This window comes from Siphateles boraxobius, unplaced genomic scaffold (assembly GCF_051911475.1).
Source record: "Siphateles boraxobius isolate OS27281-9 unplaced genomic scaffold, OSU_SipBor_1 19, whole genome shotgun sequence".
NCBI classification, from domain to species: Eukaryota; Metazoa; Chordata; class Actinopteri; order Cypriniformes; family Leuciscidae; genus Siphateles; species Siphateles boraxobius.
This window is the reverse complement of record NW_027508799.1, coordinates 15,140,155-15,168,059: the sequence shown is the minus strand read 5'-3', so window position 1 is coordinate 15,168,059 and position 27,905 is coordinate 15,140,155. Positions and strand designations below refer to the sequence as shown.

At 36.8% G+C, this 27,905-nt stretch overlaps 1 protein-coding gene across 3 annotated transcripts in view; it reads left to right on the top strand.

Annotated features, from left to right (window-relative positions):
• The window catches only part of tbc1d22a (TBC1 domain family, member 22a), a 165,377-nt gene that overhangs the window by 118,070 nt on the left and 19,402 nt on the right, over window positions 1–27,905 (top strand). For all 3 annotated transcript variants that reach the window (XM_077233939.1, XM_077233940.1, XM_077233938.1), the window contains 2 exons: window positions 1,918–2,045; window positions 24,995–25,090. In XM_077233939.1, coding sequence (XP_077090054.1) covers window positions 1,918–2,045; window positions 24,995–25,090 — 224 coding nt within the window. The remainder of the gene's footprint in view (window positions 1–1,917; window positions 2,046–24,994; window positions 25,091–27,905) is intronic.

The following is a 27,905-nucleotide window of genomic DNA, read 5'->3' as shown; positions in this document are numbered from 1 at the left end:
CAATGATCCAATACAAACATCAAAATCAACACAAAAATAGGTCACTTAGCACAAAACTATGGTTCTGAGCCATATAGATAAGTTGGTGAACTGAAGAGGAGAGTGCACCAACATTGACCTGGGAATTTGAAGGATCTGGAGAGATTCTGAATGGAGGAATGGTCTCTGATTTCTTGCCAGGTGTTTCCAGCCTCATCTGGCATTATAGGAGGAGACTTTGTGGAAAATGTGCTACTTTATTTTCAGGAATCTTTGATTTTGATCTTTGATCTTTGAGATTAAAAGGAATTGTTTCTTGAGCAGCAAATCAGCACATTAGAATGATTTGTAAAGGATTGTGTGACACTGAAGGCTATATCATTATACTGTTATATTATATAAATATAGCTGCAAGCAGCAATTAAGGGGCCAAGCACAAAGAAGGCACAATAAATCAGGCCATCATGGCTGGAAGCATCAGACCAACTGCAACAATGAGAAATTATAAGCATATTAAGATTATTTTAGGCAAACTGCCTGAAAAATCAAAAACAATCTCTAGTAATATGTTTTAATGGTTTATTACTTTTGACCAATAGGTGGCGCTGTTATAAAAAATTTGGTATCGTTTGACTCGGCATACTGTACCGAATCTAAAGAGACAAGTTTTCTGATTTTTACCCAAACAGTTTTTTTTTTTTTTTAGTTTTTTTATCATATATCGTGACCATTAGGTGGCACTACGCCGAAACTTTGCAGGTAACCTCAGGTCATGATTGTCATAACAAATACACAGAGTTTGGTTAGAATACTCTAAGGCATTCCGGCGATATATCCTCACGTTCATTTTGGCGGGCACTTGGTCGAAATTGTTTGCACGTTATTCGAGAGCGGTTTGATGAAACGACTTGAATTCCATAACTTTTTGTCGGCATGGTCAGAAGATTATCTGGTTCAATTTTCGTAAAAATCGGAGGAGTAAAATCCTAGGAGGAGTTAGAAAAAGTAGGTTTTTCGGAAAATTCTAAATGGCAGAAAATCGAATGCAAATCGAATCGTCTTGAGCCAAGGAATCAGAGGAAAAAATAATTTAAAAAGAAGAAAGTTTCTAGATTCAAAAGTTATTAGCATAAACTTGAGGGAAACTTTGAACAGGTGGTGGTGCTAGAGGGATTGAGTTAGAAATTCCAAATTTGTTATGGTGACAGTCCAGACTGTCCTCTAACTGTGTGCCAAATTTCATAACTGTCCCGCAAGCGTTTCTATGGGCTGCCATAGACTCGCAAAACGGAAGAAGAAGAATAGGAACGATTATAATAGATGCCTATGCACCTTCGGAGCTTGGCCCCTGATTATATATAATTATATATTGTGAATATTCAGTATATCACCCACAACCCTCAACCGTATCCTATCATACATGTGATGGCCAAAGATTGCCATATTTGTCAGGAGGCGAATGAAGATGCCTATATTTCACGCAGTCATGCATGTTACACACTCTTCCCATCAGTAGACGTGCGCGTCCCTGTTGATTAAAGAGACACCCATAAATAAAGCTGCCGTTTCTTCTCTAACATAACACGCTCAGACATTGGGTTGACAGCTGAGTAATTACCTCATGCTTACATGACAGCGTCGAGCACATGATGGCACGGACGGAGAAATTCTTTACGGCTTTATTAGGGTGTTATGTCTTACGCCCGGCAGGCTGTCATCCATGAACTGTGTCTGCTGTCTGTGAGCGGGAAAAGCGGCGAGGAGAATAAGTGTTATTGTTGTGTTGTGTCTGCCAAGCGCCTGTCATTTATTGTTTGGTCTCAATTTTACTGAAGAGATTCTAATGACGCTTTAATTGTTTGCGATATATGAATAGGGTTGATTGACGACAGGGTGGTGATTTATTGTGCTGTTTTTTTTTTTTTTTGTCCTGAACAGAGATGGTACATCGCCACATGCAGCAGTATGAGGTGGAGTATTTGCAGTTTGCTTTCCGTTGGATGAACAACTTGCTTATGAGAGAACTTCCTCTACGCTGCACCATTCGCCTGTGGGACACTTATCAGGTAAAAGAGACCTTAACAGTCTTGGTGTGATCAATTACATATAAAAGCTATGCTAGTGTTTTTCAACTGAAAATGGTTATAATTTACTCACCCTTTGCCCCTATTAACCTTTATAGTTGGTTAAAAAAAAATAGGGCTGTGCAACGATTAATCGAATCCAAAATAAAAGTTTGTGTGTACATAATATGTGTGTACTGTGTTTAATTATTTTGTATGTGTGTATATATATACACATGCATGTATATATTTAAGAAATATTTGCATGTATATACTGTATATATATATTTATATATAATTAATATTATATATAAATATGTTATGTACAAATAAAACATTTTTCTTAAATATATACATACATGTGTGTGTATTTATATCTACAAAATAATTATACACGGTACACACAGATATTTTATGTAAACACAAACTTTTATTTTGGATGCGATTAATCGTTGCAAAGCCCTAAAAAAAGTGATTTCTTATAAGTGCAACTTTATCTCACAGTTGTGAATTTTATATATCTCAATGGAACAGAATACAGGGGTCTTAAAATAAGATTTTTTTTTTGTAATTTATTTTAAAAGAAAATCGATTTTGAGTAACACCGAGCACGGTTACAGTACATACACACCGATATGCTAACAACTCCCAAAAATCAGCTTATCGGAAAAACCTGTTGTCCCGGTTTACATTTGAACAAATAACACGGTAAACAGCGTTTACAAGGTTTTATTCATAAATCATATTAGTTCCTGGTAGTGATAAAATGTAATCATTAGTGTATCTGATTCCAATTATTCCATTTGCTGTGTCGGTTGTGATGTTCAAAAAAAGCATTAGAAACCGAAGAGTGTTCCAACATGTCAGCGGGAAACTTACAGTCTCATATACTTTCCTCTCATACAGTTACAGATGCAGCATTTTGACTAAACCACTTCTACGTCTGCTGCACATGATGAGAACACATTTTTATCATTTCTTTGGTCGAGAAAGAGTCGCACTTTGTGAAAGACAGTATTTCCTCCTCCCTCACCGCGAAATGCTCACTCTGTCTAAATCCGCTTTCCCGTCACATATCACACGCTTCAATAAGCCAACTTAACGCAGGTTAACATGCCGGGTGAAATCGGGGTAAGGGGCAAAAACTCTAGCTGTGTCGATCGGTTTATGCTTAAGCCGTTTATGGCCTTACACTAATAAAGGAAAAAAGGTCACATGACCACATTGACATTGTCGACTTGAGCATAATCGGGTTAAGAAGGTGCATGTAAACACACGCATGCTTAAGAAAAACAACAAAACACTTTTTTTTTTGGACAATCTAGAACCTTTATATCTCGTAATTGATACTTCATCACAGTTTTCATTTTAACGTTCTTTTAATTGTAGTTTTTATCTTTTACTCTGAGGCAGAAACAGAAATTCCATAGATGTTGGGCAAAAATACTGTTTATTTTTTGTTGGCTATGAGAGTTTGGTGATCACTAGTCATGGGTTGTCTGAATGAATAGTCGATTAAGAAAGCCTGTTTTGGGGGGAACTCTGGAGTCTTGAAATTTGTTTGAATCATCTAAAAAGAAATTGTCTGCATGTGTGTTGCTGTTGTGATGGTCCTATAAAGATGTATTTAAGGAATCAACATTTCTGAAAAGGGTTTAGTGTCTAAAAACTGAAGCACTGCACACTATTTGCTAAAGTTATGGCAGTGGTCTTTAAATATGTCAATAATCACAAATAAATCACATTTTTTAAACTGTTCTTCATGCAAAGTGATTCCGAGATTTCATAAGATTTGCTGGTCACAAGCTGTAGACCATTGGTTCTCAACCAGGGGCCACTAGGAGCCTCAGCAAACTTTGAAGGGGGCCGCAGGATAACTTACAAGTGTTTTAATTCAATGATTGACTCTAATTTAAATTTAAATGCTAAAAAACACATTAAATCAAGATACAAACTGAAATCACGTTTCTTCTTTCCCCTCCTCAATAACTATCGTTTTTATTGAAGTGCAGCCCGTTTTTGAAACTTCTGGAATTAACTTCTGTAATATATAGTTACTCCCAAGTTTTTGTTTCTGAAAACAAGCATTTTATAATAATTTCAGGAGAAAGACAGAACATATATTCAGTTTTTATATAAGACACAAAGAAACTCTTTAAGACACAAAGAAACTCTTTAAGACACAAAGAAAATCTTTGACAGTTGGAATTAAAGACAATTTTAATACATCCACTTTATTATGTCATTACTGAAAAACAGCATGAAAATGTATCTGCTTCTATATATAAGCTGACATTTCTGAAGGCAGTTGCTTCACATTTAAGTTTTCCTAGGTGTAGATGGCTAGATTTCTCGCACCAAGCAATGAAAAGACCCAGAGCATAAAAGAAGAAGAATCTTTAGCACAGCCAGGAACATCAGATGTGTTACCGACATCTAACCCAACACTTTCACACTGTTCGCTATATAACAGAGCTGCCATTTCAGAGTGACTGCAACGGCCCTGGCGCTTCCGTGCACTCAGCTCAAAATAGTTTGAAAATTATGCTTTTTCTTTTATTTGAAAGATTTTTAAAGTACCTTTATGGTAATTGTGTTGCCCATATAAGTATTTCTTTGTCTCTTAGTTGGACACTCTATGCTTCCTTTTAACAACAGACGCCTACTGTCTTACATGTCAGTTTTCTTCTATCTCTACAGCAAAGAGGAAATGCTTTCAATGGCTAACTGTCCCTTTATTCTACTTGACTGATTTGGATTTTACATAGATTGTCACCCTTTTCAATAGACAGTTCAGATGGTTTGTTTGCCTAGCTGTTACTCACTGGGGATGTGTCACTGGATTCTCTCCGACAACACCATCCTCGTCATTGATGCATGTTGATGTGTACGTTAGCGTGGAGGGCGCCACAAAAACAATCTCTTGTTAGGCCAGTCACAAGTCAATAAGACTAGGATATTGCTTAACATGCACTATTGATTGTTTATTCCAATAAAGAGAAGGCTGGTAGGTTGCAGAGCAAATACGCTACATTCAAATGTTTTGTTTTAAGGAAGTTTAACTTCCATTGATGGCTTATTTTCTTTGGTGAAGGTCTCAGTTTTGGTCAGGTTATGATTGCAGGCACTCTGAGTTGCTTTCCGATATTGATTTTGCCAGCTGAGCAAACAGTGAAAGCAAGGGTAAGAGGAGATAACTGCGGCAGGATTTGCAGCAGCAACCCATTTTTACTCATTTTTTTCCCACCAGTTTTCCACTGACGTGAGAGCCGAACAATGTAACTGAGTTACTACGTAACATGCCTACAAATAAACATGCAGCACTGTCTTTGTTTATGACTATTACTTTTTATTTTGTAATTACTATTAATTTTGGGAATATAGGCCTACAGTAATATATCGCTCAAAGTAATAGTCAGTAGTTATGTTTCCATCTGAATTTGCGAATTTAACTTGTGCACAGAATTGGAATAACGCATAAAACATTAGCAAATAAAGCACTGTTTTCATCCCAAGTCTTCAAGAGAACAATGTCATCAATTGCTGGAGAATTGGCACAAAATATCTTTTAATATAAATATGGAAGTTGTTGCAATCAGGGAAGCCGCTGTTGCTCTTTTTTCGTATGTCATAAATGACTTTCACCTCAGAGTAATAGTACCCAACCATAGATAGACATTGTTTCAGGCATTTCAGAAGGACTAAACCAACATTTGAGATGCTGTTCAATGAAAGTGGTCCACTGGTTAGTCCACTACTCCAATCACATCATCTGTTGAGTCACATGAGGATTTTATTTATTTATTTTTGTGCATTGAGGGATTTATTCGGTAAATGTATTAACATTGTAGTTCATGTCTTTTTGGATAAAACAATTATTCGCCTCAAACACATAAGATGTTGTTTTTTAAATATCTGTTTTCAGATATCTTTTTTTTTTGTTTTTTTTTATTTTTATATCCCAGTATTTGCATAAAAATAAGTGAATGGAAACATAGCTAGGACGTAGTGTCCACAATGAAAAAAAGGAAAAATATAGTCGAAAACAAATGTGCCACTTAGGATTCAAATTGTTTTAGAAAACGTTCATACCATTTTTGTGATGTTATGTGCTGTAAACAAGTTAAAATTAATAACTTAATAACAAAAAATAAATAATAATAATGTTGTCCTTACACTTTGCATAAAATTAAGTGTTGAAATCTTAATGATTATTTTTAAACATTGGTTTTAAGTATATTTTTTAAATGATTTTCAATTAGTAGGTTAAATGTAGCATTAACAAATAAAAATCTTTAGTCCGCAAATTGAAACACACATGGATTTTATTTATTTTTTTAAAATAAGACTTGCAAATTAATTAGTAGAATTAAAAACCCTATAGGATTGTCAGCTAAAATCATTTTATTTCAGACAGTAGGGGGAAACAAAATTGTCAGGAGTGGATGTGCAGCATGTCAAACATCAGATATGGCATCCATCTACTGTGGGCGCAACACCCACTTGAAATGCAGACATCTTTGTGAACTATAATTTAAGTTTTTTTGAGTGGTTTCTGTGGCGATTTGAGCCGCTGATTTTGTCATTTTAAAATTCATGACACTAAAATTCCTTCTGAGCCACTGGTGACAATTGTTCCTAGTTTGTGACCAACTTGTTTTAGGGCCAGAGCCAATTTTCTAATGTTTATTTATGTATTTATTTTAAGTTTCGCCCTAAATTACTTTGGTGGAAATGCATGAAATGGTGCGAGATTTGGCTTTGGAACTGTGTTGGTGTAACAGGGCAACATGAGTAGGCAAAAGCAAGAGAGAACTGACTGTCGGGGCAAGTCTTGATTTATACAAACCTCCTCTTTCGGAAGCGTTGGCAGTTGATGCAAAAGTTTTACAGCTCTTAAAACCTTTGAGTGACTTTCCTGTGTATATATTCAAACTGAGGAGGTCGATCAGTGTTATTCAAAGAGAAGTGAACCAAGTGAATCTGTCTTTGAAATGAAAGGTGATGTGTGCCCTTCTGAAGACTTCAAGATGTGACATTTCCAATGCGTAAACTTGTGTGCATTGACCTGATAGTGCTATTGTGGTCATGGCGTCGTAGCCTACTGTTACCTCGGCCAGAATCCTTTCTCATGCTTCAGTCAAATCACTGGGCCCATTTCACTCATGTTTGGCCAGAAGCTATGAAAGCCGTGCTGTCAGGGCCGCGAGCTTGCTTGAAAGTGCTCGCTCGGAGAGAAGTGAACCCAGCTCAGTCGTCTTTGAACTCAGATAGGGCCGTGGATGGAGGACTTCAGGAAAGTCGTGTGCTGTGAATTGACTTCAGACGGAACATACCCATGGAAAAGTTCTTGTCAAAGTTAAATTTAAAGGTTATATAGTTGAAATAAAAGTACTTTTGTTTCTACATATACAAGCTTATTGCAGATAGGCCACTGTATATAAGTCATTGGTAAGCTGACTTCCTGAAGAAATGCACAATTTCTCAAAAGGAAAATCCACTCTTGATCATGTACATTGTTGTATTGCTTAAATTATCTTGTGGCATTTACAATGATTTATTTTAGTTCTGAGTTTTTTTCTGTTCATTTAGACAAAGTAGAATATCAGTATTGGTAATTTATCAGTTATCGAACATGATCTTGAATACTCTTGAATATTCTCATGATCTTGAATATTACCCGTTGTTTGACATCATCCAATGGGCATGACTCATGAGACATGGAAGATGGGGGCCTTATTTATTAAAACATGCAGAACTAATTTCAGTTTAAGTCGTTTGTAAAACCATTCTGAGGTAAATTGTTGCATTATACATGAACATAGCAATGTATATTTCTCTCCAGTTCTTGATTCACTCAAATTTTTTCTTCTCATATTTCATGAATGAAATATATGTGTACTTTGTAATTCCTTTTGATGCTGTTATAATGGTGCAATATTACCTTTTTGAAATAATGTCCAAAAATCCTAAAGCAGTGTAACTGATACACTTTCTTCATACTTTGTTTTAAATATTCAGTAAAATCATATTTTATTGAACACTTTACTGCTCTTTTCTGCTCAAGTGAAGTTTCAGAGATTGGAAATTTAAAGTTATTCTTATTCTCTGTTTTGCCAAGTGCTCGATTTTGGACCCTAGTGTGAGTTCCTCAACAGAGGCCAGGAATAGAATGTAATTCATCCCATGCATTTTTAATGCATAACCAAATAGTCTGAAAATGACTGCTCGCACTTTCTCCCCCGCTCGCCGACTCTGACAATCTGTGTCATACTAACTCACCTTAAAGATCTTGATGGCCCGAATTAGCCAAGTCTGAATGATGAATATTTCATGGTCTTTTGAAAACAGAAAGAGTACCTTCCCTTGTATCTCTCTGGGAGATGGTTTCTGTGCCATTCACGGTGCATTGTGAGTTTTTCTTGATCTGTGCTGCTTGTTGTCATCACTTCTGCTTTACATGCTGACTCGTGTTCTTCAGAGCATGTTTTTTTTTCCTTTTACCCTCCACAATTCCTCAAGAAAACCTCTACACAGTAAAAAAAATCCAATGTAGTGCAGTGAGCAGTGCATCAAAGCTCATGGTCGTTGCAACTGTCCAGTTTCTCTGTGATTGTAGATGTAGTATTTGCTTGAAAAAAAATAATTGCAAAGAGATGGAAAATAGCACATTGACTTCAACAGTTTTTGAAGTAGAAAGACTGAAATAGTATTTTCTTGTAAAACATACTCCAATAATCTTTGTAAAAAATATTTTTCAAAGTTGTAAATAGGAGTGTACACCACATTGTGCATCTAAAATCTCAAAAACTGTTTCTCAATTATGTTTATGATATGTTTCCTTTGAATATTCAATGAACAACTTTAAGGTGTTTTCAGAATGCACAGCGTGATTCAGTCGGAGAACATTTCTGATTGGCAAAAAAAAAAAAAAAAAAAGATGTATATGCTGCTCCCCTGACTCTTCCTGCTGTTCACAGAGCCTAGGGCTGTCACAGAGACAGATGTGATTTCTCAGGACACCTATTTTAGTGACATCTGTCAAGTTGTGGTGGAAAATGTATGCATACTTTTCCAAAATCGCTTACAGCACCTTTAATTTAACTAATTTAGAGCACTTATCTTTGCATAAAGTTCAAGAAAGGCTTCTGGTTTCTTGCCAGACTTCACATTTTATGAGATTCCCTGGCTATACCTCAAAACCTAGTTTCCTGGCTCGTTAGACAGCACATTTGGGAATTAATAGGCTTTCTCTCAAATTCTAGGGAACATTGCATTCAACCTTTTATAGATAGGGCAATCCCAGAATGAGCTGTTTATAGTTCAGTTGAAAATTGTTCATCCAAGATGCCAAACAGAGCCTAAGGAAAAGTGTTTATACTATAATATAATAATTTGAATCTACCAAATATTTTTTTTAAATAAAACATAATATATAATTTGTGTACTATAATTTATTTTATTGTTTGTTATTATTGTTATCTTACCAATGGCCGGTTGCATAAAATGCTCAGACTAGTCTTAAAAGTTAGTCATCTCATTTTTTTTCTTCAAGACTGGTGCTAACTTTTTAAAGGGACATTGTGTAGGAATTTCTCCCATCTAGCGGTGAAATTGTATTTTGCAGTCAAACGAATTGTGCTCTCCAGCGCCTCACTTTTTCAAATGCGTGTTGCATCTACGGTAGCTGTTATGTACCAAAAAGCTATGACAGGATGTCTTCTAAGAGCACTTCGTCGAGTTTTCCTTTGGGTGAACAGGTTTGTTATTTCAAACAAACTGCAACTTGACACAACGAACAAACAAATGTTATAGTATGAATTACTGACTGACTTGCCGGGGCAGTGACAAGCTCCTCTCACTGCTCTGCTCCTCCGTTTCTTTTTTTTTATTTTTTTATTTTTTTTTTATTTTTTTTTTATTTAACAATCAGGCATACATACAAACAAACCAACATAGTGCAGTAGTGAGCAATCTTGTAAATCCATACTTCCAGCAGTGACAAGAGTGATTTAAGTGTTTAAGTGTGTATGTGTGCGGGTGTGAGTGTGGTTATGTGTATGTGTGTGTATGCGTAAACAAAGTAACCGTTTATTATGTATTACCATTGTTATTACCATCACCATCCCACTTCCCACTACCACCATATTGCCAATATTGTGTTGGTAGATTTTTTACTTCCATCCTTCCTCCTATGTAATAATTGCCATTGTCAATCCTGCATAAAATACGACATAATAAGATAATATAATATAAGATAATATAATATAACCTTCCCCCTCATCTCATCAGTCCATATCTTTTCCTATTTTTTTTTTAATTTTTAGTTTTTTTTTTTTGTGTTATGTGTGTTATGTGCAATGTCTAAGGTGCATTAAAATAGGGAGTACAGTGCGAGAGTGTCTCAAATTGGGACAGAGATGCTGTCCCGTTGAAACCACTTCTCGCCTGTCTAGCCTGCCTTGGTGTTTGTGAGGTTTTTCCATATATCCTTAATCCTTCTTTTTTTTTTTTTTTTTTTTTTTTATTCTATGTTGTGGTGCATTAAAAACCCATGAAGAGATAAGGGGGAAGTTATTGCACTAGTGATGACAATGATATCTAATTCTAAAACAGCATTGACAATGGCAATATTGATGATGATAATAATAATAATAATATTAATAATAATAATAAATGACAATGATGATGGCAGTGGTGATCATAACGGTAAGAGCAAAAGACAGCAACAACAGTAGTTACAACAATGAAAAAAAAAAAAAAAAAAAAAAAAAAAGTGAAATTAGTAATCATAACAGTAACAGTAAAGATAGCAATAACAATGATGACAGAAACAAGTTTAAACAACTAATATGAATATTCGTGGGTTGAGTAAGAAGGTGAGAGAAGTCAGAGTTGAAAACAGAGAAAGGATTCATAGCTGTAAGAGGTCAGAAAGTGTTGGACGGCAGGGATCAGTTTCAGATGTGTTATTATGAAGGGGAGATGCGAGTTCCATTGCCATGAAGTCTGTTATAAGATTTTTCCAGATGTTAATGTGTAATTTATTTCTGGTTTTCCAGTTCATGAGGATAGTTTTCTTGGCGATGGCTAGAGCTGTGAGGAGTATTTTAGAGTTTATGGTTTTATCAGTTATTATTGTGAGGTCCCCCAGCAAGCAAAGGGAAGGCGACATTGGGATGTGGCAGCCAACTATAGTTGATAGTGCCTGTGTGACCTCTTCCCAAAAGTGTTTGATTGGAGTGCAGTGCCAGGTTGCATGAATGTATGTATCTGTAGAATTTTGATTGCAATGTGTGCAAATTTCTGATGTGAATCCCATTTTAGCTAATCTATTGCCCGTGTAATGCGTTCTGTGAAGTATTTTGTATTGTATTAACTGAAGATTTGAATTTTTGGACATGTGATAGATGTTTTTACAGATTTGGGTCCAGAAGTTGGCATCAGGGGCTATTGATAGATCGTTTTCCCATTTTATTGTTGGTAAGTATATGGTCTGAAGTTGATTTGAGATCATTTTGTATATTTTAGAGAGAAGTTTCTTTGGAGAGGAAATGTTGACCAAGTCTGATATTGCCGGTGGAAGTTCTAAATTTGTGTCTCTGATGTTTATTTTTGTCAGAACAGAAGATTTGAGTTGTAGGTATTTTAAAAATTCGTTGTTCCCGATGCCATACTCCTGGGCCAGTTCCGGAAATGGTCTAAATGTGTTAGATTTGAAAATATGCTTAATGTGGGTGATACCCTTTTCCGCCCATGTGTGAAAGTTCAATGTTTTTTTATTGCTTATAAAGTCACGGTTGTTCCACAGTGGGGTGAGGTTAGATGGAGCTAATGTAGAATTAGTGATTTGGTGAAATTTCCACCAGGCTGTCAGAGTGGTGGCTATAGTTACTGCCTTAAAACATGTGTGTTGTTTAATTGATTTGGTGAGGAATGGTATGTCAGCTATGTCAGGAATGGTATGTCAGCTGCTCCTCCGTTTCTGCTGCTTTCAGTTACGTGACGCTGACTCTGAACGAAACGTGTTGGCCTAGTACTTTTTGACCCTCTCTGCTATTTTAGTTTTCAAAATGGCAGAACTACATGGAAGCCTCCGCGGACCTACCCGTCACATGTATATAAAGATGATAAATTCTTCGTTTATGAGGATTAGTCAGATAATTGGCAGAGATATTTGTGCACCATTGAGGACATATTTAAGAATAAAAATATTGATTTTAGATAATAAAATACATAAAAAACGACACATTGTCCCTTTAAAGTCAGTTACATCAGAATCAGAAAAGTAAGACTGATTACCTCTTGACTAATTTCTAGTTGGCCAATTTATTTATTAAGACACAGTCTTAACATAGTGGGTAAGTTTATGCAACTGGCGCCAGGTTTTGAGATACCAATGCTCTGTAGACTTGGCAAAACATATCAAACGAAAGTAGTTTTACTTATGTGCCGATACTGTCTCATCACTGAAACAGAGATGTATTATTTGCAATGGCAGTTTTGTGCGCAGTGCCTGAGATGTCCTCCCCTCAGTCCAATTACAACTTCAGTATGTCTTAGTCTACTTGAACCTTAAAACATTAATAGTCCCTCTGTGGCACTTTGACACGCTGAATGTGTATCACAGCCATCTGCCGTATATGTGTGTACGTGATAGCGGAGGCTTACGAAAGCTATTATGCTCCTTGACGTCCTTGCTACAATTACCTTTGTCTTCGATATATTATTCCTTTGCATGGCTCTAAACTTGTTCATAACACTAACACGTACCACTATGAGTGTTCAGTTTCTGGTTAAACTCCCTCCCTTGAGTGAATCCTAAGGCAACCCTACACTTCCAACAGTATGTATATGTGCTGATTTAATGTTTGAAACCTTGCTCTGTCATGATGCAGCTTGTTACCCAGCAGGTGGTTTTGTAGTTTCCTTCCCTCCAAATGCATCAATAGTGTGGCCCTCAATTATTGAGTTATCATGCACGGCTGAAAGTGAACAGGGATGTTTCGTGACCCATCACAGTCAATAGGAGTCAGTGGACTAAAGAATAAATGTGTGTGCATCTGTCTACATTGCTCGCAGCAAGGTCTTATGCTCTTTACTGTACAACCACATCGCATACGCAGTACTCTGATGCGTTTGTTGGGTTTCTCAGCAGGGGGAATTATTAAAAGCCCAAGGCAAGCAAGGAGTCTCTTTTAATGTTGTGTGCTCACACCACTAACTGCACGTCACACATCTGGGCGCTGACTTTGGCAAGACGCCCCCCAGGATGAGCATTTGATATTGCCGACAAACCTCTCATAACCTGTTTCATGGTCTTCCCTTAGGTGGAGCTCTGAGATTTTTCTCTGGGATTCATCTTCTTAGTCTGCATTCTCACTTATATTCAAGCCTCTGCTAATACATTTCTGTGAGTGAGCTGTTTAAAAAAAAAAAAAAAGCTAGGAGTCATCATGTGCGGCTAAGTGTGAAGTGTGATAGCGTCTGTGCTAAAGAGCACGGTCTCCCTGGCTCCCCCTGGTTGGTGATTGATCTGAGAGACTGGCGGTCTTGCAAACTTCTATCTGCTATAGAGCCAAGGGGACTTCACAACGGTTTGTTGGCGTGCCGCAAATTAGCAGATTCAGCTCAAGCACACGCAATGGTTGCTGCGTTCCTGCTGTTCACTGGTGCTTGTTAGCCCTGTACAGTTTAACAAAACTCCCCCAGCTCAAGCCTTTTGCCTCCGTAATGAGCTAGAAGATTGCTTTTGCTAGGACAGGCTCATCTGCAGTATATCCCAAAGGAAAGAAACACTAGCTTTAGCCAATTCCAACTACGCTCTTCTGCATATTCCTAAAGGCCTGAATACCAATGAAATCTACCCATATGTAGAATTCACATCCAGCAAGCGCTTTCTTTTCACATTCTGTTCACAGGCCTGGCCTTGAATGTGTGTATTGAATACATCTGTGCACCAAGCTGTAGTTCCATTCTTCTTTTTCCTCATCTGTGTCAACTCCTGATCTAAAACCTTACCGTAAGGCACATTGGACAGAATCTTCCCTACAGGGGTTTGAACCAGCGACCCGAATCCCTTTACCTGTCCCGTGGGGTTTCCCTAATGATTGCCCTATGTTTTCTGACACAGAAAAGGCAGTACCCAGAAGGCAAGGTCCAGGTCACTGGCACAGCCCCTTGAACATCAATATTTCATCACTTCATCTCCACTGCTAGCTCCTTCATAGTTGCTGCTCAATCACTTATAGAGCAACAGCTCACTGGGTGCCCTGCACTCAATCATTTACGATAAAAGTGTTCGCAAAAGTCAACCCTGCTGCACCCCTCTTGAGCTGAAGCTAACTTCAGTGAACGGCTGTGGACAAATTCACTCTATAGTCGAACGGGACTTAGTGGCTCTTAGACAAAATATTGATTTCAGAGAAATTTCTATTCTTTTTAGGATTATTTCTCACAAAACAACAAAAAAAGGGTTTTTAATTTACTCAATTAATTTAGAAGTTGGAACCCAAAAGGAGAACTTTAAATAGTTTTACCATTTGTTCTTTTTCTTTTGTACACTTGCGTTACATGGACTGACAGAGATAGACTATTTCTTTATAAAAAAAATCTTCATTTGAGTTGAAGAAAGAAGAAAGAAGGTCAAGGTCTGCATGAGATAGTAAATAATAAGAGAATTGTCATTTTTGGGTGGAATTGCCCTTATTTGGGGTGGTGGTGGAGTGGTGATGGCGCAGTGGATAAGACACATGCCTTTGGTGTGAGAGACCGGGGTTCAAATCCACTGTTAGACACCAATGTGTCCCTGAGCAAGACACTTAACCCCTAGATGCTCCAGAGGCGTGCGACCTCTGATATATATAGCAATTATAAGTCGCTTTGGATAAAAGCGTCAGCTAAATGAATAAATGTAAATGTAAATTTGATTATTCAGTAAAAACCTTGACATCATAACTGTCTTTCATTCAAGAAGTAGAGATCTGTGATTCTCAAACGAATCATTCTTTGAAATCAGATCAGTTGATCTAGTTCTCAACAATGGACTGAATGACTTGATCTTGAGTCGAACTTATTAGGTTGTCGAGTTCATCCCACTAACTCAGTCCGGTCGCAGCAGTTAACGGCTGACTGAAGGGGAAGGTTATCTGTAAATATCATATTAAATTTCTATTCCTCACACATCTTATGGTTGCAGAAGATTTAATCGTATGACACTTTAATAATACTTTTACGTTGCTTTGGCTCCCTTTTTTAAGGTTGAAAGTATCAGTTCCCATGGGGACTAGTTGCATGAAAAAGTATAAAACCTATCAGATTAAGTTTTTTTGTCTGGGTTCACTCTCACTTTCTCTCGCCCTTTCTGTAATTCAAAGTACATTGTCCTCTCTTCTTGGCTATGGAAAGCCCTGTCATCATAGGTTTCGCATTTTTGTTGTCAAAAGTCAAGTTAAAAATAGTTCAAACTTTTTGGGTCCTCGTGGACTGTATAAGTTCACCCGACAGCAAAGGCCAGAACTCTGTGTAACTGAAATTGGAAGGACAATTTTGGCTGATGAAAAGCAAAGAGCCCAGAACTGCATTGGCCTGTTGCAAGCTGACAGAGTTTGAAGATCAGTCTTATATTCAGTTGTGTATACATACAGTATTATTTTAAGTATTATATAATTACCCTTTGAAAAATGCATAACAGTGCTATGTTATGGTCATTGCAATATTATATCAATATACCCTACTGTTCAAAAGTTTGGGGCCAGTAAGATTTTTATTTTTATGCTTATAAAATATGTGGACGGGGTGGGAATTCCCACTCGGTTGAGGGGGGGCACTGCAATACGACCGAAAGGGACATATTTTTTCCAGATTCTTTGATGAATAGAAAGTTGTAACAACAATAGTTGTTTGAAATAGAAATCTTTTGTAACATTATAAATTTTGAGTCTTTATTGTCATTTTCGATGAATGCAGCTTAAACAAAAAAATCGTACCAACCCCAAACTTTTTAATGTGTATGTTAAAAATATTATTGTACATTAATAACGGCTGTATTTACATGATCAACTACAACAGGAAAACATAACATAAACAGCTACCCCAAGGTGTCCAACGGTGGTGATATTTTGACAGGGGCTTGAATCTGACATAACACTGGCGAAGATGTGGGCATTTATACATTCGTTCACAGTTTTGCAACCTTTTCCTTCATCACAAACACTGCAGTTGCTGTCTGAAACTTTCACTCATCCATTCTTAAAGGTGCACTCTTAGATCAACACCGGGTCATGACTTGTCACAAGTGTCATGTTTGTTGCTATTTGATGTTTCACTGAAAGATATACACATCCTCCCAAATTATAGAGGTCTCCCTTTGACATTTGACTGCACACATGCTCCCAGACAGTAGGCGATATATTTTTTTCCCCCACTGACAGCAGGAGTCTCACATCTCCCAGGTAGAGAGAGGTTTAATAAAGTAATAAAGCACAGTAGCAGAGAGCGTGTCACAGCTTGATACCCTCAGACGGTCATCTTCCCTGCTGCTCTGATTAAGGCCGGTAGGTTACACCAATAGGCAATCATCACCCTGAACATAACTCAGAGCGACCCACTCCATTTCGTCTTTGCACTCTCTCTCTCTTCTTGCTTGAGGCTGAAAGATGGGTAGATATGAATGTTGTGAACTCTTTGATGTCAGATCTACTCCATCTCAACAGACTTGTTGGTAAATCAAGATTGCGTTCGCGTTAGGAGCGTCTTAAGGATTAGAATGGTAAATAACTGACTCTCTAAGGATCTTGAAGATGGAAGTATAAATTGACTGCAGGCTTTTTGCTAACCAATGATCTCCAATGAGTGGCATCAAACCGCCAAAGCGCTCTGACTGCTGCATTGCTGTTTATTATGATGGTGTACCTCAGATCTGTGTCCCAGCTGATTTTGTATTATGGCTGTAAGCTTACACTTGTATTTACATGAAAATCCGTCAAGACATTACGAGGTTCTGCTTTGAATGAATACCGTTGTGAGTAGACTTGTCAAGAGAGGTTTAGAAAGATTTGCTCCCGTAATGTAATTAACGGTGCCTGCTAAGGATTTGAACGAACCCTATCATCTCATCCCGCATGTGCTATAGACATTAGTGATACCTCAAATCATGGAACTTGTTTATAAGAGCGATCAGAGTTTCAGGCTAGAAAACGGCTAGGGCTGCACAATTAATCGAATTTCTAATCGCGATTACGATTACGGATGCCACGATTACGTAATCGTTCAAAGTCGCGATTACAAAAGAAAATCCACTGTGCGTGTGTAATTATGTTATGAGAGGCGAATCACGACTACTTCAGAAAACTCAGCACAATATGACATACCAGGCAGTTACGTAAGTATACGCTGAAATAAAAAGTCTTTCACCTCAGAAAAACTGACTTTAATGTCCTGTCAGCCGTTATACTGTGCTCGTAGCGCGCACTCTTCAATTGCACGCGCAAATGCGGCGGCGCGCGCTGTGTATCGCTTCACTGTATAAAGTGCAAAAGAAACTACAAGCATGCAACGTCGTTGCAATGTAAATTATTAAGTCACGAAATAAGAGTAAAATACCAATAAATCACGTGTTAGCTGAGAAGGATTTGCATGCAGGTATGATTTTCATTCTATTCACCAGGAGCTGTTTCATTAACAGTTGTTGTTAGTATATTGTGTATTTACCATGGTAACTGTCGTTTCCATAACCCAAAACTGCAACTTTATTTTCAGTTTGTGTTATTTTTTATATTATTAAATGACTGTGGTGGCTCATATCAACATTGTATTAACAAAAACTAGTCTGGGACTGCTATTTAATTGCTTTAGCATAGTCCTAATGTTTTTCTAGTCTTTACTATGAGTCATTCTTACAATTTATGTGTATGTTAAGTAAAGGGCAAGTTATGTGTATGACAAGTAAAAATTGAAATCAATATACATTAAGTTTTAAGTTCTGACATGGCTGTCTGTAACTACATGCATAAAATAACCAAACTTAAAGGCAAGTATATTTTGAACTACTAGCTGTGCCACATTAAAAGGCAACACTGATAATTCTCACATTGATTTGATTACAATTTTTGTGTAAACATGTATTATAATATGCCTATATATATATTCAATGTAAATTGTGATCATCGTAATTAATAATCGCAATTACAATTTCAAGGGAATAATCGGCAATTATGATTTTTGTCATAATCGTGCAGCTCTAAAAACGGCCGAACACATTTCATAGGAGCAGCGACGCAACCCATATCTAGGTACCAAAGAAAACACCCAGAACACCCTAGCACACTCATAACTGTGGCGTGGTAGCTATCCATTTCATAAATTAAACTACTGCCGCAAATGGTTAACAAAAAAAAAAACAGTCATGGTCAAAGGTTTACATACACCTTGAGGAATCTGCAAAGTCTGCAAAAAACTTTTGAACATTATGAAGATTGTTTGGTAAACAGTTGGTAAATTGTTCTTATTTTGTTTAAATATCATATTCTTTTCCTGTTAGTACTGCCCTTCGGAAGCTACAGAAGATAATTACACTGTACATGTTTCCCGGAAGACAAATTAAGTAAAATTTACCTTGATCTTCAAATTCATAAAGTTTACACCCCCAGCATGTTTTTTTTTCTGGAGCATCAGTGAATGCTTGAACCTTTTGGAATACCCTTTCAAACGTTTGGGTTCGGAAATACAGTTAATGCAGTCTTCAGTTTCACATGATTACTAAAACAATAAGAGTTCACAATATTGTATCGCAGGTGGGTAGAATGAAATATTTAATTTCAAAAGGTCTTCCAGAAGTTTTCACGAGGACAGTTTTCTCTTTTGTGAAATGTTTATACATTTTTAATTTGTTAAATATTTGCATTTACCTTTGTACTTTATCATCAACTAATGTTGTTTCAATTAACTAAAACTTGATTTTGCTCAAGTAGAATTGACATAACAATTACGGTCAGATTCCCAAATGACTAAGAATATGACATGATGAATTGTTTAATCATTTTTAAGGATATTTCCGTCAAAAGGCAAAAGTTACTAGCCACTACAAAGTAGTTCTTTGATAACACTAGCGTTATGTGCTTAGTTCAAACAGTCCCTCCACTTTTGCATAGGCAAGCACCATTAACACTGCATTATGTGTGAGTGTAAAGGTTCTTTGATATGTGCGTTATTTTATTATAATTTCTCCGCTGTATCCTTGCATGTTGGTACTCAAACGTGGACTACGTGTGTTGAGTTTGTCCTGGTTTTAAACTTATGCCACCTGAAGTGTGTCACCAGGTTTTGCGTCACAACGTTCCAGAATGGACCACTGTGTCTATTCCCCCACTGGCTCCATTAATTAAGACCCATCATCAACCGTTCGCCCCCCGAGGGAAAGACAGACAAAATAATTAAAATGATCAATGAAGAGAAACTACAGCCCATCTAAAGGTGAACCCAGCCTTCACTCCCACATTAAACTAGACCACAGGCTTTAAAAAACACACTAATAATGCATACACCTTCTCAGAACCTATAGCAGCTTTTCTTTACAAGACAATGATTATATTTGGACATAAGTAGTACCTTGGTAGAGAAATAGTTCACCCATTAATATCTTGTCATCACATTCACCCTCATTTTATTCCAAGTCACCTTTATTTCAAGTAATCTCTTATTTATATAGCGCTTTTTACAACACAGATTGTTTCAAAGCATATTTACAGAGATAACAGGAAAATAATGCTACAAAATTTGTTTCTAGAAGAAAATAGCATCACAGTCCAGCTAAAGTGAGTTTACTGATGGTTCATTTTTGTTGTAAAAAAGTTATTAGTTCATTTATATGTCTAGCCGCTCTGGAGACAACCGTGATCCAATCCCACATATATTCCTTAGTGGAACACAAAGGTGGAATTTATCCAAGATATTTCTTTGCAACTGTTAAGCTGCAAAAAATACCACAAAATGGCCTTTTTTTTTGTGAGTAACAAAGCAAAATCCACTCAAGTTGGCTTCTCAAGACGCAGCTCTAGATTTGACAGAGAGACACAAAATGATATAAGTTCTCATGTTTCGTTACTGAATGCAATCCACCAAGTTTGAATATGTTAACGCGTATATATAAATTATAAGACATTCTGCTAAACATCAATGCTATGATCCATGGAAAAATGTAAGTCATTAGGTTTTGAACAACTGTTGGAAAGAGTTATAGGTTTTGAACAACATGAGGATTAGTAAACAATGACAGAATTAATCTTTTCGAGAGAACTATGCTCAAAGGAAATCAGAAAATGTAAAATGGCATCTAAACAGTAATTCACCTATATCTATTTATTTATTTAAACAACTGTTCCCAGTGATTAGGTCTTTTAACTAAATCAAATTACCGGTGCATGTCATCAACAGCGTTATAAATACATGGAAGAAAGCCAGAGCTCTGCATTCTAGAGACGGAAGTTCATCAGCTGAAGCTGATGCTGAAGCAAGTGCACAGCTGAACATATGCAGATGCCCTTGCAGCTCGGCCTTGTCTATTGAGTGTCTAATTAAGTGCATTTCACGCTTGTGTGGTCACTTTGACGAGGAGGTGACTGAGAATGACTGCGGGGTAATTGGACTGGATGTAACGTGCGACGTCTCGAAACCACATCCTGCCACCGTTGGCGTATACTGCACTGTTTTGTGTGTGGTGCTCTAACACGCGGTACAGTTGGGAAGATTTCCATTGCCCGTGCTTACCCTTGAAGGGGAGACCTGTCCTTCCTGTTTATTGCTGGAAGTAACGCGTCCATTGATTTTCATTAGGACCCTCTGTCCGTGTCTGGCATTGCTGATAATCTTCCCTTCCTCTGCTTGCTGAGCTCATTGCACCTCCAGCTGGAGCGGTTACGCCACGTGGGCTCCTCAGGTGGCATCTCAAGTAGCTAGACTTTGGGCTAACTGCGAGAAAGCATCTATGTAGAGGAAGATGCTGTCTGACTGATATGTCAAGAAATCAACCACAGTTTTTCTTATTTAGAGGTGAGGACATCTGAAATGGGATGGCAAAGAGTAGTTTGTGCCCTAAATTGTAGACCATGTCCTTTCCACCCAGTAAAAAAAAAAGAAAAAAAAAAGTTCTGTGAAATCTATGGTGGTACACGGCAGCCGTGGTTCCCAGACCTATACAGTAAAATATATGGTAGCTATATATATATATATATAAAAAAATATACATGGATGCTTTATATATATATATATATATATACACAGTGTTTCCCCTAGAAATGTTTCCAGCAGCGGTGCTGTTATGTGCCCGAGGTTGTTACCAAGCCGCGCGTGGTGGGGTCCGGGGGCATGCACCCTGGAAGATTTTTTTTTTAAATAACCCCTTAAACCATGACTTCTGGCAAGTTTTGTGGATAGAAATGGACATTTTAAGAAAAACAAATATGACATACCATCAACTGATTCAAGGCATGATTATTGCAGCACGTACCTTGAACTGCAGTCACAAACAGAAACCTTCATTTTATAATTTTAGAAAGGATTGTTCATGTTTTCTTGTGTGTTCATTTTCAGCTTGGTAGAAATTGTTTAGGGGAAAAATGAAACGGCACAACCCAGAAAAAGATTATTTACAATTTATTGAAAATTTTATCTTAATGGGAAAGGCCACACCCAATCTGTGAGCACTTAATTTTTCTGGGCTTTTTATAGAAGATCTCTAAGGCTCTTTGGTAATTGAATGATATTGTGGGGGTATTTTTTGTTTTTGCAAGAAGTCTTATGCTCATCTAGCCTGCATTTATTTAATCAAAAATAAAGCAAAAACTGTAGCCTAATATAGTGAAATATTATTACATGATGTTCTTTTTAACTTTTTATTAATCAAAGAATCTTTAAAAAAAAAAAAAAGCGCATCACGTATCATCATATTAGAATGATTTCTGAAGGACACCAACAAGTTTAGTAGATTCATCTGGAAAATTTAATATGATTTAACGTTAACTATCAGGACTATGAGCAGTAGGTGATACTTCCTCGTCTTCATGGAGAGCGCAGTTCGTACCGCTTTCTCCTTTCCACAAGCGCTTGCTCTCCCGTGGCGTCTGTAGTTGCTATGCAACCATGAACAGAGGCACGCTTGAAAAAACGAGCGCGCCGGCCGCATTTGAAATAATGAATTTGCACGCGCAAAAAACGTGCTATGTGAACGGCCCCTTATGGCAACGTGACATTAGTCTAATCAAAAATATTTCCATATGTGGCTCTTTCCTCCTTGTTAACAAGGGGATTCAGAGCCACCGCATGCAGCGCCGCCGGTCGCCATGTGTTTTTAGGTGTGTAAGTGAATGAAGTGAATGTCGTGATATTGCTGATCATGGAAAGATTTTGCAGCGGCGCTGAAAATCCAGCGGCGGCGCTGCGCCGCTGCTGAATACATTGTAGGGGAAACACTGATATATATATATATATATATATATATATACAGGGTTTGAAATTAACACCTGCCAACCTGCCAAATACAGGTAAAAATCAACAGTGGCGGGTAACGCTGTCAAATCAGTAGCCAATTTGGCGTGTTACTTATCAAGTTTAATAGCTTTGCTGGGGAAGTTCGTGTAAGCCAAATCTGCGCAGATTTAGCGCAAATACTCACCTTGTGAGTCATCATGATATATACAGCGTTTTGCACAGAATCTGCACATATCTGGCTTACTTGAACATGCCCGTCACTATGCAACAAATAACAGCACGCTTGTTTACTTGCATTGAAGCAATAGCGAAGATTAAAAAGCATTTGATTAACAGAAAAGACATTGTTATTTTCCAAAATCCTACATTTTTTGATGTTCTTTGTGCTGTATTGATCTGTCAACCTAAAACACATTTCTGGTGATGAGGATGAAAGAGGAAGGGAGGAGATGGCTGGATGACATGATTTTGTTTGAATAAGAAATGAATGTTTGAAAATCCAAATATATATATATATATATATGATCGTTATTTGCAGAAAAATGTTAACCATATTATCACCCATCTATATAACAGATATTGGATAATCCATCCTACTATACCTGCATGCATACAGTATTCTTACGTAAGCTGATTGTTTACATAATTGTAAAAAAATTAAGTAAATAAAAAATACATTTTTCTTTTTTTTTTCCTTTTTTTTGGCTAGTAGAAGTTCTGAATGGTTGCTAACTAAAAAATTCAGTAGCCAAATTGGCCGCTGAGTGAAAAAGTTAATTTCAAACCCTGTGTATATATATATATATATATATATATATATATATATATATGTATGTATGTATGTGGAATTCTGGGAATGTCAACTAATTGTTTTCCCACTGTAAATTATAAGATGACTTGTTCTTTTTCACTTCCAAAAACTGAAAATGTAACAGAATTTATGAAATGCTCTGGTAGATTATAGTTTTACCAAATATAATAAGGAAAGTTACTGTTAACCAATGAACAGGTTTTACAGTGCAGGTACGATGTGATAAAGCAACAAATGATATTGGGGGGAAATACAACAGCTCTGTTTTCTTTTCAGAGTCTGTTTCTTGTTTTTAGTTTATGTGGCACCATACTGTGTAATCCACAGTGAAATTGCATTGGTCCAATATCATGTTTCAACATCACATGTTCTGATTGGCTGTGATTTTTGCATCAATTTTGCTTTCAAGTGTTGACAGATGACTTGCTGTCATACGCTCCTGCTTTGACTACAGCTCTTTTCTATGGCGGTATGTTCATATTCAGATGAAGAATAGATTGGTTCAACAGGGTTATCACAGCACAAGGTGTTTGAGGAGGATAACGCGCACCATTTCGTGTCCCATTCAGCAGACCTTGTTTAAAGGGTTACTATTATTATACCCACTAGGCCAGTGGTTCTCAACTCCAGTCCTCGGGACCCACTGCTCTGCACATTTTGTACGTCTCTCTTATCTGACACACTCAGTTCAGATCATAGAGTCTCTCCTAACAAGCTAATGATCTGAATCAGGTGTGTTAAATAAGGAGACATACAAAATGTGCAGAGCAGTGGGTCCCGAGGACTGGAGTTGAGAGCCACTGCACTAGGCCTTCATCTTGTTTCAGCCTGCCCTTTAATTTCCTTGGGTTTTTTTTTCTTCTTTACCGTCAGAAAATGTGTCAAGAAACCTAAATGAGGATATTTAAATAAGTGGTGAGAAAAAAAAGAGAAACATGAAAGGTCAAACTAAATAGAGGATTTTTTCTCGAACTCTTAATAATGAAAATTGTCATAAACTCTGGCTTCTTTCTATATTCCTAAAGGGGATCTTATTGCACAATTTTGTAGACTTTGTCACTTTCACCTGAAGTCGAATTTATTATGTTAATAAAGGTTTCTTGCACCAAAATAAGGTTATTATTTAATTATTTAGTAATAAAAGTTATTACTAAATTGTATCAGTATTTGACTGATTTAACGATGTACTAAAATAAATTCAAAGACATACTAATACTTAATTTAAATAAAAAATATAAAAATGGAAAATAATTTAAAATGTTAATAACTATAATAGTATCACAATTATGCTAATATAACATCGTTTAACACCAAATAACACCGAAAGTTACAAATGAAAGTACAAAAATAAATTAACTAATTTATTCACAGTTTTCTCATCATTCTTATGATTAAATAAACTTTTATCAACTTCTGCAGTTTTCTCACGAACCCCCAGTTTGGGTTATCATATTGATAACATTAATTTATTTAGTGCACTGTTAATAGCAATGTACTTTTTATGTTTTATTTAATTTATTATTTTACTGAACCAAGCTGTGTTAAACTGTGGTCATATTTTAATGAGCTTATAATTGTGATGTCATAATGAAAATGTCAATTGATATGACCCCTTCACTAGTGACAATTGATGACACTTTCATCTTTGTGTTCGCAGGCGGAGCCTGAAGGATTCTCTCATTTCCATTTGTACGTGTGTGCTGCCTTCCTTGTGCGATGGAGGAAAGAGATACTAGAAGAAAAAGATTTCCAGGTAAGAGAGTTTTCGTGTGGTTTCTGTGTCCTTGTTTGAGCCCCCTCCTCCCTCATTAACTGGCGGGGTCGAGGGGTCAGTGCGCCTGCATTAGTGTGATGACAACAGCAGCTGCTGTAAGGTGACATTGTAGCGTCCCTTTGAGACTCTTCTATTTCCCGTCCCCTCGCACACTCACTTACTCGTACCATGCGATTGAGAGGTAAAGGGTTTAGGCATGGAGGCTTGGAGAGGGCAGATGTGTCACCAGAACTACAACATGAGTTTGTTTATATAAGCAGAACTCCCACTCCTGGTACTGAATTATTACCTCTCATCCTGTCAATCAATCAACCATCACAGCTCAATGCCTTTAAACTTTTATATTTATTTATATATATATATATATATATATATATATATATATATATATATATATATATATTAGGGATGCTCCGATTGATCGGACGCCGATCATGATCAGCCGATATTGGCTAAAAATAGATTGATCGGCGAACCCCAAAAGCGCCGATCAAAAAAGCCGATCACGTGACGTAAATTACTCGCGCGACTTTTTCCCACCTGCATGCGTGGCGCACGGGCACACAACAGCAGAGTGGAGCTTGGCAGTGGCAACATGAGTTCTCCTTCACCGGAACGAATAGGGAGTCTCCCAACGGATTGAAGCGCGCGTCCGAGTGAAGACCGTGCACTGAGCGAGCCACAACAGAACACGGTATCTGCGCCACTGATCGCTGCGGCAACGAGCACTTTGATCACTTGATAAAAAAAAAAACATTTCAGCGCTAGATCGCCTCTTATTTAACTAATGAACAAAATGAATGCTCTGAGTTAACTGGAGATGTTTTTATTTATTTGTATTGGTACATTCGCGAGATGTTTCAAAAGTGGTGGTGGTATTTATTTATTTATTTTTATCTGACGTAGTTGGTTCCTCAACTACATCAGATTCAGATTATTTTATTTAATGCCATGTCAGCATTCAAAGCTATTTTCATGGCAAAAATTCAATTATAAAAATACAAATATCATATAAATACAATAAAACAAAACAAATATAAACAAGAAGTCATTTTATACAATATATATTTTTAAAAATCCAAAACCTTTTCAGGCATAATCTCATTAAATATGTCCTATAATGAAGTAACTGCATAAAAGAGCATTCTGCTCAACTACATCAGACGTTCATATTAACCCTTCGGAGTCTTGGGCTATTTTGGCCGTTTTTGAGTGCTTTTATTTTTTTAAATTTTTTTTGCCATATAAACAAATGTTTACCATACCAATGTTTGGAATTATTTTTTGCAGCACAACATCACCTATATGACGAGGCAATTAGTTTTTCACTTTGATGTACTGTATCAACATACTGGACCCAAAATCACACAAAAAACACAAAATCCGAATAGAAAAATGATAGCTTTTCTACTACAAAAACACAAGCATGCTCAATGAAGCATTTTAAAAGGTTTAAAATGTAAACACAAGTTGTAAATGTCAACATATATAGGCACAATTCAGATATAATCAAGCTATATACAAAAAAAATATGATTTACAAAAAAAAGCAGGTGTAGCCATAGGCTTTTTTTCTTTCTTTTTAGCTCAGCCACTTTAAAAAAAATGTTGTGCACACAATTATTCAGAGAGCTATATTTAAGGCCTTGCATTCCCAGAGTATGAGGGTTACCAAATAGCAAATAGTGCAAATACAAAATAAAAAATGTAAAATTGAGATAAAATGAAACTATATATCACAAAAAGGAGGTGTGGCAATAGGCGTTTTTTCTGTACTTTTTTGCTTAGAAACTCTACAAAACACTTCATGTACAATTACACAGATAGCTACATTACAGGGCTTTCATTCCTTGAGTAAGAGGGGTTCCTCAATAGTGCAAATATACCATACAAAAGGTAAAATTAACACAAAATCAAACTATACATACAAGTATTTACAACAAATATCAGGTGTTTTTTATTTAAAAAAATTTTTATCTGTGCCACTCCTCAAAACAGTTTATCTAAATCTACTCCTAAACTACCTAAACTACTCCTAAACTACCTAAACTATCTATACTACTCCTAAACTACTCTCAAAATCTACTCAAACTCTTCCAAAAACTAGCAATAAAATCTCTCTATACATGATATATATAACCGTATATATGTCTCTCTTTGTCAACTCCGTAAATCCTCTGCCTTTCAATTTCGCTTCTTTGCTCAGTTGGCTCCTCCTCCATTCCCTAAAACGTGCAGTCTGAAGAGCAGAGTCAGCAGATTCACACATTTTTCTCCTTTTTGTTTTATGACAAAAACCAAACGAAGTTATTAGAATAAATGCAACGCCTGTCGCATCACATCTGGCATTCTTTTACGAACGCGTCAATATTTGTTTAGATAGTTTAAATGATCATATCTCCGTTTTTACTTGGTCTATCAACACAAAACAAAAAGTAACATAGAATTTCAAGCCAGCACTTTCGACAGAAGTGGACGGCAGCGCTCAACGTGACTTTGTTTTTATGCTTCAACGTCTTAAACTGGTCATGTAACTTGACCACGCCGGCGTGATCGGCGACCCCAAAGAGTTAATAACAGAAAAAAACTTGCCATATTTTGTCCTTTTATCAGTAGTCAGTTTTGGTGTAACAAGTTGTACATTTTGTTGCCAATTAGTAAATGTAGTGGGTGTATTAAGAGGCTACAATTTCCAAATATGCCTAAGTGTAACTTCATCCCCTCCCATTAGGCTGATCTGATGTGTGTTGGTCTGCCTGACCCCTCTTTGTTTGGAATAATTTAATGTTACTCTG